The following is a 13,422-nucleotide window of genomic DNA, read 5'->3' on the forward strand; positions in this document are numbered from 1 at the left end:
GAAGCACGTGTCCACGGGGGTCACGCCGTTCTTCGCCAACAACGGGAGGCACCCCAGAACCTTCCCGGGGCTGGAAAGACTGGTGGAGGGGGAGCCGCAGACAGCAGATGCGTTCGCGTCGGAGTTGCAGGAGGTCCACGATCAGCTGCGGCGGCACTTGGAGCTGGCCAAACACGCATACAAGGTACAAGCGGACAAACACAGACGGGTTGGCGAAGAGATCCATGTGGGAGACTGGGTCTGGTTGGCAGCCCACGCAGTGCCGGCCAGGTCGTTGGCCAAGAAGAAACTAGGGCATAAGCAACTGGGGCCCTACCAAGTCGAAGAGCAGGTCAACCCGGTGGCTTTCAGGCTGGCGCTTCCGGAGGGTTCCAGAATGCATCCGGTGTTCCACAGATCGGTGCTCACTCCCTACAAGGCACCGCACAGGTTTCAGGAACCCGGAACGGCGCCGAGTCCGCTCCGAGAGGGAACCAGGCAACGGGGAGTGGCACAGGAGGTGCGCCTCAACGAAGTCACGGAGATTTTGGACTCCAGATGGGGGGAAGAGGGGGTAGAATACCTTCTTGCTAAGGAGGGCACCCCGGCCAGTGCCAACAGCTGGATGCCGGGCTACGCTTTAGATGAACCTCTGCTCAAGGAAGAGTTTCATGCCCTTTTCCCCCATAGGCCAATGCCAGCGGACTTTTTCGACGACTGGATTTTCACGCCCACGCTTTCAGCCAGCACGTTCCGAGGGTTCGACTCGGATGAGGAACCGACACGAGACGCCCATTCCCCGGAGGGGTCACCCTCGGGATCTGCTTCAGAACCCTCGTATTGGTGGGATGATCGACCAGAGGAGCAGTGGCGCAGAAAGTGGCTGGAGGGTCCAGGACGAGCAACGCCTCCAGAAGGAAGCGAGGGAGAGACGGACATGGACGTTTTCGGGGACGACCAGGGTCTCGAGCACGGCGGCACAGAGATGGGAGCAGAGGTGACCGTCATCGACGAGAGCAGGGAGGAAGAACCGGAAGACTTCAGATGGAGGCCCGCCACGGGAAGCGAACTGTACCCGACATTCGTCCCCTTGACACGGCAGCACCCAGCTCCCGCACCGGAAGGAGGGGAGGGGGGAAGAGGGGGCTTCGAGGGGGGGATGGATGTCAGGGGTTCAGGAGCAGAGGCGAGGGCAAGGGAGGAAACAGAGAGCGAGGGGGAGGAGGCAGAAGAAAGGATGAGTGATGACGACGACCCGAGATCTCCGAGTCTTTCCAGTGAATCAGAAGATTCACAAAAAGGAGCACCAGTGGCCAGGGCAAGGGGGGAGACTAGGGGGACACCCCAGGAAGATAGAGCCAGAGGGGACTCAGAGGGGAGCAGTTGGAAATCGGGACCAGCGTCACTGCCAGAGAGTAGGAAAGAGGAAGAGCGCCAGGGATCGAGCGCTGGCAGCTCGCAACAGGAGGGAGGGCACGAGTCAGGAGTGGCCACACCTTCATCGGGGAGCGAAGTAACGGTTAGACGGAAAGTGGAAGGTTGGGCGCGCGCGCCAAGTTCAAATGCACAGGAAGGTGGCGCAGTAGGCAGCCCGGAAAGGGAGCCAGGTCCTAAAGCCCGGCGCAAGGAGACAGGAGAGTCCGGGGGGTCAGCGTCAGAAGAATCCCGGAAGGAAGAGACCCAGGGGGGCAGAGGGACCCAGAGGAGAACAGTCAGGCGGAAAAGGTGGAGCAGGGCTAGGATATTAAGTTGATGTGCAAGGGGCGGAGACTCAGACGGAGCTTCGCCGATCTAAGCATAAGACGTAGGGTTGCACGCAGCAGCTCGAGAATGGAGACTGTAACTCAATAAAGACTTTTATTTAACGATCGCTGGCTGGCGTGATCCTCTGTGAGCTAGGATCTGGAAGCAACCCTGACAATATGTATCCATGTTTGTTAACTGATGTGGTTAAACATTTTTTTTAAAAAAAACAACTTAGACTGAGTTTTAGCACACATGAAAAACTTAAAACAAATCCTTATTTCCTTTGGACTATAATGTAACTTAAATAGAAAACTATCTTTAGAAATATTTTTCCTCCAAAAGCATTTTATTTTAAAAATCTGATTTAAATTATTAAAAAATCTGATTTAAATTTTTAAAAATCCTTTTTTTAATTAAAAGAAATCATTGATTTTTATCCACCCTGTTGTACACTATGCCCAAGTGAGGAACAATGAATAAATGCAGTGTTTAGTTATTGCACGAGGAGATTAAGCAGGATGGCTTGGAAACTCCTTCACCAGAAACTCTGGAAAACCACAAACTGCCTTCAGTTGGATGGAGTCTGAGTCTGACCCAGTAAAAGAGGAACAATTATGTCCCACCTAACAGAATTCATGTGACCTTCAAAGCAGGAGTGGGAAACCTCAGGCCCAGGGGCCAAATGTGGCCCTCAAAACTCTCCCCAGGCAGCCCCCTCCCTGGCCCAGCTCACATGCTGCACGTTGGCCTGACTGGAATGTGTCCTTGAGCTCTGATAATGCCTCTTGCTGTCTGGATGTGTAAACTAGTCTACTGCAAAAAGGTAAAATATAAATTACCATATTTTTCAATGTATAAGACTATTTGGGGGGACTCAAAATTAAGGAAATGGGGGCAGATTGCCCCGTGTATAAGACTATCCCCCTTTTAACATTATTTTTTAGTAAAAAAAACCCTAGTCTTATACACGGAAAAGTATGGTAGTTGCTCCGCCCACCTTTTCACCTGACCCCACCCACCAGTAGCATGTGGCCCTTGGAAGGCTGCCTAGAAGAGAACATGGCCCTCAGACTGGATAGGTTCCCCATTCCTGCTTTAAACCTTTGGGATGCAAAGCCCAGAGGAAAGGCAGTGCCACCACCGATGCCTTGCAGCTGTAGAATGGCCGACATGGATGTCACAACTCTCAGCATTCCTAACCTTCTCACGAGAAACTCTAAAATTATTCTCCAAGTTATATACCGCAGACAGATTAAAAGTTGTCTGTAACCGTGTTCAGTGGGGGATCAGGAACATATACACATGCCTGACTTTTGCACATTGGACATTACGCTTGAATGGAACAGAGTCCAAACATCCATAATCCTAATACTCAAAAGAGAATTGAACAAATCAGGCTTCACAATTAGGCTCCCATAGCAATGTGAAGCTCCAACATGCAGGCCAAAAGATAGGCATGGACATAATCCTAATCCCAAACTCAAGAAGTGCCATATTAGAATGGGTTTTCCATAGTTTCTGAAGAGATAGCTAATATTTCTAGCTTAGTAAAAACCAACACACAGAAAATATGAAAACTCTTTTCGTACCATTTGTCAGAGGTAGGAGGTTAGTCATATCCACTTGATTCACAAATGCCAGAGCTTGGCAGTACTCTGTTTAAATAAAAGTAATACCGACTTTTAAAAATCTGTACTAAAAATACAGTCTCTAAAAATGATAACCATGCAAATAAATGCATGGTAAATCTTAGCTTGCACCGTTTATTCTGTACGCAATATGAATTAAGCCATTCAAGGTTTGATTATAATAACAAAGGATTCCAAACCTTCATCTGTTGCAGTTCTGTCCTTGATCTTCTGCTTCAGAGACCAAAGTACCTTCTGCACTTGGTCAAATATCAAGTCCACTCGGCTATCTTCAATCTGCCTCCAAAACTCTGTTGCATCATCTGTGGGGCAGGGGGGAGTTCTAAGTTTCAATAGTTTTTTCATTAGAAGAAACACCCAAATACCACCTCTCCAGAGTTTTATTTCATTGTAAACCTCACCTTCAATCAACTGTGATTCCAGCGCAGTACCCATCCCATCTAAACTCAAATTAACAATTCTAGAAAAACCATAAAAATAAATTATAGGTTCTTCTCTTTCCTACTGAAGTCAGTGGACTAACAGCAGGTGCTGTAACTCCCCAATAGTTTGACTTTTCCCCAAGGAACACTCCTCCTCCATTATCTCCCGAGACAGGAGAATGCCAACAACAAAAATACAGCAGTGCCTGCGTTGGCACCAGGTAGATTTCCAGAGACAGGGAATTTCAAACCCATCCAAGTCCTTTTGTGAGTTTCAAGGTACATGCCTCACTCAGCAATGGACAAGAAAGCCATCCATTGCAGATCTTAACATATGGGCACCATGACAGCAGCAAAGGCTTTAGGTAACTGCGTCCTAAGTCATTTGAGTCCTTCTAAATTAGTCCTAACCCTGAGGTGAATTCAGTACTTACAGGCAGACAGTGCAGCCTTTTCAGAACTGGTGCTCAGCTTGACAAGTCAGCCAATACGCTTGCTGCATTCTATACTAGCTGCAGTCCATGTTACACTAATCTAATTTGGAGTTACCAGAGCATGAATCACTGTATCCAGGTTATCTCTGCCTCCAGTGTTAGAAATTAGTTATGCGCATTTCCCAACTGGCACAGGTCCAATTGCGAGCATGCGGAGATCTCTGGGTGCCTGGTGACAAACATCCCCATCCGGCTGGCTTTAAGAAAGTTAAGCAGGTAAGCAGAAGAGCAATTTTTTCTTGCATTACACCCCACCTTTTCCTCCAAGGACGTGGCACACACACACTGCAGTTAATGACCCTGTGAGGCAGGTTAAGAGGCTATGACTGCCCCCAGGTCACCCAGTGAGCTACATGATTGAGTGGGGATTTGAACCCAGATCTCCCGACTTCCGGTTCGGCGCCAGCGCTAATGGCTGCTCCTTCTCCGAGCTCCGGAGAGAGGACGGCTCTGCGAGTTCGGGTCTGACCCGCTACGGCAAGCGGGGGACCCCTAAAATCACAGGAACGGAGCCTGTGAACAAGGAGATTCGGTGGGCACCTGAAGCGCCCCCCTTTACCGCAGAAAGAGCCTTTTTAAAGGCTCCGGAACGACAACGGGGAGCGCGGTGCTGAGAATCGCTACCCAGCCCGCAGGGTGAAGCCGCGTCGCCATTAGTGGAGAGCGCCGATTCCCTTCCTGAATAATCTGGACAAAAAAGACCCGTGAGTAAGATTGAACCTCTATTCGTGTCAAAACTACTTGAAATTAGGCTGAAAACGGGAAAGGCGAAAATTAAGGAAGTCTGCCTTCCCCCGACTGCATGACAATTAAAGCAACGAAAGTTACTGAGCTGCATCCATATGGGATATTGTCTTTAACTGCTTGAATCCGACATTTGGACTTTGACTATCCCCTCTAGCTTGCAGGGCAGAGGGGAGGAATAAGTGATTTTATAAGCTGCATGACCAACTTAAAGGAAAGGGAACTCTCTGCAGCCTTCAACCTGGCACAAACTGCTATTAAAACAAAGGAACACTGAACTGACTTTAGACTCCTGTGAAAGTAACAAAGTGGAAATCTCATTGCTTATTTGTTACAAAGTTTTGGGACTCTGTGGACACAATATATCAGGGAAGGCTGGGACTCTATCTATTGGGAAAGTGTTGCAAGATACATATAGAAGCCTCCCGATAAATCTGCTTTTTAAATACTCTTTGCCTTTGTTTGCGGACATTTTGATTTGCTCCCTCTAGAGGGTAAATTAAAAGTTGCTACGCTTTGGGACAGTGGAATTTTCCTTTAGGAGAAGGCTCTCGTGGGAAACGACCTTGGGATATGAGTGGCCCAGCAGACGAGATAAGCACGAGAGCCAAGACAAGGCAATATCAACAACAGCTACAGCAACACAAGAAAAGAGGCTCGATCTCAGGCATAACCCCTACAGTGACAACAGGACAAGAAAAAGGTACAGCAGTCTCCATGGATGCAGTGTCGCAAGCCCTTCTTAAGATAAACCAGTCTTTGGAGAATCTAACAAAGCAGACGGCAGAAAATACCAAGAAATTGACAGAGAATTCACAGAAATTGACAGATTTAACAACAAGACTTGACCTGAATACAGAATCTATAAACAGGCTTACGCAAGAAAATTCTGCCACACGTCAAATTGCGGAGGAAGCCAGAACTATTGCTGGAGAGACCCAGGAAAAATTAGAACCGATTGCCAGGAAGGTCTATGACCACGACGCAACTCTGGCATTGTGGGAACTACAAAGAAAAGAAAGGAATTTGAAACTACGATCAATTCCAGAGGACGAAGGAGACAATCTTACGGATTTTTTAACGAAAGAGTTTGCTGATTCCTGGGAAGATCTAGAGGAAGACGAATTTAAAATTACAACAGCATTTAGACTGGGCAGAAGACAGAACAGAAAGGCGCCGAGAGACTGTCTGATTACCTTGAGATCGAAGGAGGAAAGAGACAAAATTCTAAGACTGCACTTTGAAAAGGCCTTACAAATTGGGAACTCACCGATACAGATCTTTAAAGACATTCCTAAACATATTTTGGACTTGAGAGCTTCTTATAAGGATTTGGTCTACCTGTTGAAGAAGAACACCATTCTCTTCAGGTGGGAATTTCCACAGGGACTGTCTTTTGATTATAGGGGGAAGAAGGTGAAAATAAAGACGATACAGGATAAAGACAGGTTCCTGCAAAGAAATCAAGAAGATTTACAGAAAGGAACTGTAGACCCAATTGCTGAGCAAAAGAGTGTAATAGACATCCTGAACCTTTCGTTTGGACAGAATCTTCCACCACCAACAGAGGAGGAACAACAATTGGGAGCTGTTGGAGGAATACCAGAAAAATAACAAGATGGCCCTGCAATTCCTTAGCTGGAATTGTAATGGGATGAACAGTCCTTTGAAGAGACGACAAGTATTCCATATTTTGTACAGAGAACAACTGGACTTGATTTGCTTACAGGAAACCCATATAACTAGAGCACACAGGAGACTGCTTATGAATAAAAAATTGGGACAAGAATTTATTTCGTCGGACAAAGTGAAAAAAAGAGGAGTTGTGATTTATGTAAAAGAGAAGTGGGCTCCAAAAATGATGTTCAAAGATGAACAAGGAAGATATTTAGCGGTGGAGATTCAGGTACAAGGAGAAAAATTTTTGATAATTGGGATCTATGCACCAAATGAAGGTAAAGCAGAATTCTTCAAAAAACTCCATGAAACTTTGACGGATTATTTGGAATACAATATGATAATCATGGGAGATATGAATGGTGTAGTCTCTACAAACATGGACAAGACACAAAGACTGTCACTTACTAAAGAAGGGAGACTCCCGAAGACTTTCTTCGAAATGACTGAAAATATGGACTTAATAGACATTTGGAGAACAAGGAACCCTCTTGAAAGAGAGGGAACCTTTTTCTCCCATGCAAAGATGACCTGGACCAGAATCGACCAAATATGGGTTACTAGTGGAATGGCTCCGAAGATTAAGAAGGTAGAAATCTGCCCAAAAACCTGTTCCGACCATAACGCCGTGAAGATGGAAATGAAATTTACAACAACTGGTCAGTTTAGATGGAGAATGAATGACACCCTATTTCGAGATAGAGAGATCCACATGAAGGCCCAAAAAACTCTAAAGGACTATTTTGAAATCAATCTAAAGGGCGAGGTGGAAAAAAGAGTGATCTGGGACGCAAGTAAAGCTGTGATGCGAGGATTTTTGATTCAACAAAATTCAATAAAGAAGAGGAAACAGAATGAGAAAAAGGAAAAAATTTTGGAAAAGATAAAAGAAGGAGAGAAAAAACTAAGATCAAAACCAAAGTCCCAGGAGATTTTGAGGGAGATTAAGTTGTATCAAACACAATATATGGAATTGATGAACCAAGAGATAGAATGGAAAATAAAGCAAATGAAACAAAAGACATTTGAGTCGGCAGACAAATGTGGTAAACTTCTGGCATGGCAACTTAAGAAAAGACAGAAATTAAATACAGTCACAAGTCTAGAAGTGGATGGAAAAAATATATTTAAACCCAACGAGATAAGAAATTGTTTTGTGAGTTATTTTAAAAAACTTTATTCCCAAGGATTACAAAATGAAGAGGACATAGATAAATTCCTTAATAAATATGGATTACAAAAAATCTCTCATCATAGCAAGGTGGATCTAAACCAGAGAATAACAGAACAAGAGATAGAGGGTGCCATTCAGGACATGCAATTGGGCAAATCTCCAGGGCCAGACGGACTGACTTCCAGATATTATAAATCTTTAAAGGAATGGCTGATACAACCGTTAAAGGAAGTTTGTAACGAGATCTTAGAGGGAAAAAAGGCACCCGAATCGTGGAAAGAAGCATATATCTCACTCATACCAAAGACAGAGACTGAAAAGACTCAACTGAAGAACTACCGCCCAATTTCGTTACTGAATGTGGATTACAAAATTTTTGCAGACATTTTAGCAAAAAGATTTAAAAGAGTACTGATGGAGAAGATTCACAGAGACCAAGCAGGCTTTCTCCCAAAAAGACACCTCTCAGACAATGTTAGGAATATAATAGACATTTTGGAAAAGTTAGAGGTGAACATAAATACTAAAGCAGTTTTGATATTTGTGGATGCGGAGAAAGCCTTTGACAATATTTCATGGAGTTTTATGAAAAAGAATCTTCATGGGATGGGGGTAGGACAAGGATTTGAGAATGGTATGGGTGCAATATATTCCGAACAAACAGCTAAGTTGATTGTAAACAATGTAATAACTGAGGAACTTAAGATAGAAAAAGGAACACGACAGGGGTGCCCAATTTCCCCATTGCTTTTTATTTCGGTCCTGGAGGTGTTGCTGAACATGATTAGAGACGACCAGCAGGTTAAAGGTGTAAAGGTCGGAACCAAACACTATAAGTTAAGAGCGTTCGCAGATGACCTGGTTTTGACCTTGCAGGAGCCAAACACTAGTACAAAAAGAGTGTTGGAAATAATCCAACAATTTGGACAGGTAGCTGGATTTAAATTGAATAAACAAAAAACTAAAGTCTTAGGGAAAAACCTAACAGATATGGAAAAGAATAAGTTTCAAGAAGAGACAGGTCTGACGGTGGTTAAGAAGGTGAAATATCTAGGGGTTAATTTAACATCTAAAAACTTGAATCTGTATAAGGACAATTATGAAAAATGTTGGTCAGAAATTAAAAAAGATTTAGAAATATGGTCAAATTTGAGATTGTCAATGTTAGGCCGAATTGCAGTGATTAAGATGAATGTATTGCCTAGAATGTTATTTTTATTTCAAACTTTGCAGATTATAGACAAGATGGACTGTTTCAAGAGGTGGCAGAAAGATATTGCGAAATTTGTCTGGCAGGGCAAAAAGCCCAGAATAAAATATAAAATTTTAACAGATGCAAAAGAAAGAGGGGGATTTGCCCTGCCGGACTTAAAATTGTATTATGAAGCAGCAGCATTCTGCTGGCTGAAAGAGTGGATGCTCCTCGAGAATACAGATATCTTGGACTTAGAAGGTTTCAATAATGCATTTGGCTGGCATGCATATCTATGGTATGACAAAATCAAAGTGCATAGTGCCTTTAAAAATCATATTGTAAGGAAAGCGTTGTTTAATGTTTGGATGAGATACAAAGATCTGTTGGAAAACAAAACCCCTAGATGGTTGTCACCCTTAGAGGCTAAGGCCCACAAGAAAGTTAATATGGAGGTCGGATGGCCAAAGTATTGTGAGATCTTAGAACAGGATGGAGAGAAACTGAAATTAAAGAGCCATGAAAAATTAAAACCCAAAGTACAAGATTGGCTCCACTACTATCAAATAATGGAGGCTTTTAAACAAGACAGGAAAATTGGCTTCCAGGTGGAAAAATCAAAACTTGAGACAGAATTGTTAGAACCCAATATTAAGAATTTGTCAAGAATGTATAACTTGCTGTTGAAATGGAATACACAAGACGAAACAGTTAAATCAGTTATGATTAAGTGGGCACAGGACATTGGTTATAATATTATGTCTGCTGACTGGGAAAGGTTGTGGAACACTGGTATTAAATTTACGGCATGTAGTGCTTTAAAGGAAAATGTGATGAAAATGGTCTATAGGTGGTACATGACCCCAGTTAAGCTAGCAAAAATTTACCATTTGCCTGATAACAAATGTTGGAAATGTAAGGAAACTGAGGGTACTTTTTATCATCTTTGGTGGACATGCCCGAAGATTAAGGTTTTCTGGGAGATGATATATAATGAAATGAAAAAGGTATTTAAATATACCTTCCTTAAGAAACCAGAGGCCTTTCTCTTGGGCATTGTCGGCCAACTGGTGCCAAAAAAGATAGAACTTTTTTCATGTATGCAACAACAGCAGCAAGAATACTGATCGCAAAGTATTGGAAGACACAAGATTTACCCACCTTGGAAGAATGGCAGATGAAAGTGATTGACTATATGACATTGGCGGAAATGACGAGCAGAATTCGTGACCAGGGAAAGGAGACTGCGGAAGAAGACTGGAAGAAATTTAAGATTTATCTTAAGAACTATTATAAACTTGATGAAGTTTAGAATGTCGAGATTTTACAGAGAGAAAGGGTTGCAGTAATATAAGATTAGATTAAGAAAGGACTATGATGAATTAGGATGGGAAAAAACATTTATATGTTGCTATAAAACTTGGACATGAGGATGCAGAAAAGGGAGGTATGGGGAAGTCCGAGGAAAGAAGTTTATGAAAGGACATTTTGAAATTATATTTGTTTGTTTGTCTGTTTTTCTTTTATGTTTGTTTGTTATAAAAACTCTTGTAAAACCAATAAAAATTTCATAAAAAAATGAACCCAGATCTCCCAGGACCTCGCCCAACGCTCCGGCCTCTGAATGCCAGTTATTGGGGTTCATAAGTGGATGGGCTGTGCTTGTTGGCTTCCAAAGGTATCTGGCTGGCCAGTGTGAGAAATGGATGCTGGACTGGATGCGCCAAAAGGGATCTTCTGACGTTGTTATAATATTAGTGCAGTGAACGGACACTCCCAGTTGCTTAACAACAGACACAACTGTTTCCATTCAGGCACGGAGGTCTGAAAGAGCCGTGACATTTCAATGCTGTTTTGGTAAGATTTTATTACTCTCACTAATTGTAGAGTTGGAAGGGACCCTGAGGGTCCTCTAGTCCAACCCCCTGCGACGCAGGAATCGCGACTAGATCAGCCAACCTCTGCTCAGAAACCTCCAAGAAAGGCGAGGCCTTCCCAGAGAGTCTCTTCTACTGTCAAACAGCTCTGGCTGTCAAGACTCTTATTTTGCTTTGTTTTAGACTGCCACCTGTGTTTTGCTATCCTACAAAACCGAACAAACCCTTTTTTAAAAAACCCAGCTGCAACTAAAAAGGCCCCTTTTTCCTGTTCGCAAACGTGGCCGGGTTCGGGGAGGAGAAGCGGGACGGGGTGGCTGTGCGCCCGGTCCTAACGATGGCGCAAGTCCACACGAGCAGCGGCCGACGCTTGGCAGGGGGTTGGACTCGGTTTCCTGCTTGGCAGGGGGTTGGACTCGATGGCCCTTGTGGTCTCTTCCAACTCTATGATTCTATGAAGGGGCTTAGCAGGCGGCCTCGCGGGTCTCCCTCCTCCGGCCCAGGCAGCTGCCAAGGGGCGAGAGCGAAGGGCGCAGACACGGGGGTAGCCAAGCGGGATTAACGCCGCCCCCCCCCGCCCCTCTCCGCGCCCCGCACGGTACCTGCCAGCGCCATGGCCGCCCGCCCGCCTGCCTCTTCCCGGCGGCCCTCGCGGGATTCCGCCTTCGCTGGGCCCCGCCTCTCGCCGCTTTCTGCACACGCGCACCGGAGGCCAAGCCCCGCCCCCGCCGCGCTCTGTGACATGCGCAGTAAGCAAGTGAGCTCACCGGCAGAAAAAACGGGGGGAATCTGCGCTTGGCAAGAAAGACCCAGGAGCCGCGAGACTCGCCTGCCAAACAAGCGCCGACCTCGGGGGCGCCAGGACGTCCGTGGACTGGTCGCTTTCTCCCAGGGCAACCGAAAAGCCAGACCTTAAGGAAGGAACAAACGCCCGCGCGTCCACACGCGCTTGAAGGCCAGCATGTTAAAAAATAAAAGAAACCGTTCTTTTTTTGCAAAAAAACAACAAAACCCTAGATGAAAACATGATCCCACCCCCTCAGAAAAGACCCCGGCCATTCAAGCCAAAGGACTGGTTTCCACCCCAGGGCCGCCCGCCTGTCTGTCTGTCTGTCTCTGCCACAACAACCCGGTGAGGCAACCCCTTTCGAGAAAAAGGGGCTGGAACCGGGATTTTTGTCGGGGGTGGGGCGGAACCTGGGTCAGCTATGTATTTTTACTGATTTAGAGAACGGCCTGAGAAGGGCCAGAGCTCAGTTCTGGCCGAAGAAAAGCTCCGGAGGTCGCCCACTGAAGTCAGGTGAAATAAAAAAATTAAGGTCTTATATATATATATGGGCCATGTCTGAGGCAGTACAGGAGGGCAGCCCTGGAGCCATTTTGGCTCCCAAACTGACCAAATGCTTTCTCTGCAATGTCTTTTCATTCACAAAACCTGTCTTAAGGGTATATCTGTGTATGACCTGGCTCAGGAACTATTTGTCACTACAAAAGACTGGCCAGGGTATCCAGTCAAGTAAGCATGAACAGGTAACCTGCCAGACAGGAGGTAAAGAATGACAGAAGATAAACAACGCACTCAGATTTCTGTTGTAGACCGCCCCGTCTGTCATGTAGGTATGATGTGTCTAGGGGATGGTCTTGGGCTACACCCCTTCTGTGATGTATGTATGATGTTTCTGGGGGTGGTCTTGGACTCCAGGGCGGGCATTTAAAATGTCTATATAAGGGCTGGCACACCTGGGTTCTGGGTCCTCCTCCTTCTGCATGTGAAGGGGGCACCCTGTTGAACATAATTAAATAAAGATCAGGCTTACGAGCTGCTTTGCTTCTCAATATTCTCTGGTTGGCCTCTTGTTATTTTCTCTGACCGATGGAGAACCTACAAAGCACTCTATAAGCGCTCTTGTGTTCCCCATAAGGGAATAAGGGCAGATTTTGGTTTTTTACACAGGCCTCTCTCCTAAGCCAGGGCAGCCAGCCCACGAGGCAGACAGAGGCAGCCGCCAGAGAAGTGCAGGCCCTTCAAGGGCCCCTCTTTCCCAGGAATGGTCCCAGTTTCTGAATTGATCCCAGAATGTCTGGCTTTTCGTTAGGGCATCCCTATTTTTATTGGAGAAATGTTGGAGGTCATGGCTATGTGACTGCGCAGTCAACTAGGCAACCTTTAGAAGACAACAGAAGGCAGCCCTGTATAGAAGTTTTTTTAATGCTTTATGTTTTTTATATACGTTGGAAGCTGCCCAGAGTGGCTGGGGCAACCAAGTCAGATGGGTGGGGTATAAATAAGAGACGTGAGAAGGGGCTGTGGCCTCTGGAGAGATCTTGCAGGCCCCTCACCAGATCTCATTGCCCCAGGAAGCAAGGCTTCAGCGGACGGGTAAAGCAGCAGGAGGCCACCTTCCCGTTCTGCCTCTCACAGGCCAAGTTCCCCATTGAAATGGCACCACTCCAGCAGCCTCCCCACT

The 13,422-nt window shown here is 45.5% G+C and overlaps 1 protein-coding gene across 5 annotated transcripts in view; it reads right to left on the reverse strand.

Annotated features, from left to right (window-relative positions):
* The window catches only part of SETDB2 (SET domain bifurcated histone lysine methyltransferase 2), a 31,196-nt gene extending 19,557 nt beyond the window's left edge, over nt 1-11,639 (reverse strand). For 3 of the 5 annotated variants that reach the window (XM_082215767.1, XM_082215770.1, XM_082215766.1), the window contains exons 1-3: nt 11,557-11,639; nt 3,554-3,676; nt 3,315-3,380 (exon numbers count right to left, since the gene is read on the reverse strand). In XM_082215767.1, the coding sequence (XP_082071893.1) occupies nt 3,315-3,380; nt 3,554-3,676; nt 11,557-11,569 (202 nt within the window). In that variant the 5' untranslated portion in view covers nt 11,570-11,639. The remainder of the gene's footprint in view (nt 1-3,314; nt 3,381-3,553; nt 3,677-11,556) is intronic. The other 2 variants (XM_082215769.1, XM_082215768.1) reach the window with 1 other exon arrangement.
* Between the last annotated feature and the right edge of the window lie 1,783 nt (nt 11,640-13,422).

Source organism: Podarcis vaucheri (assembly GCF_965113315.1).
Source record: "Podarcis vaucheri genome assembly, chromosome: 3".
NCBI lineage: Eukaryota > Metazoa > Chordata > Lepidosauria > Squamata > Lacertidae > Podarcis > Podarcis vaucheri.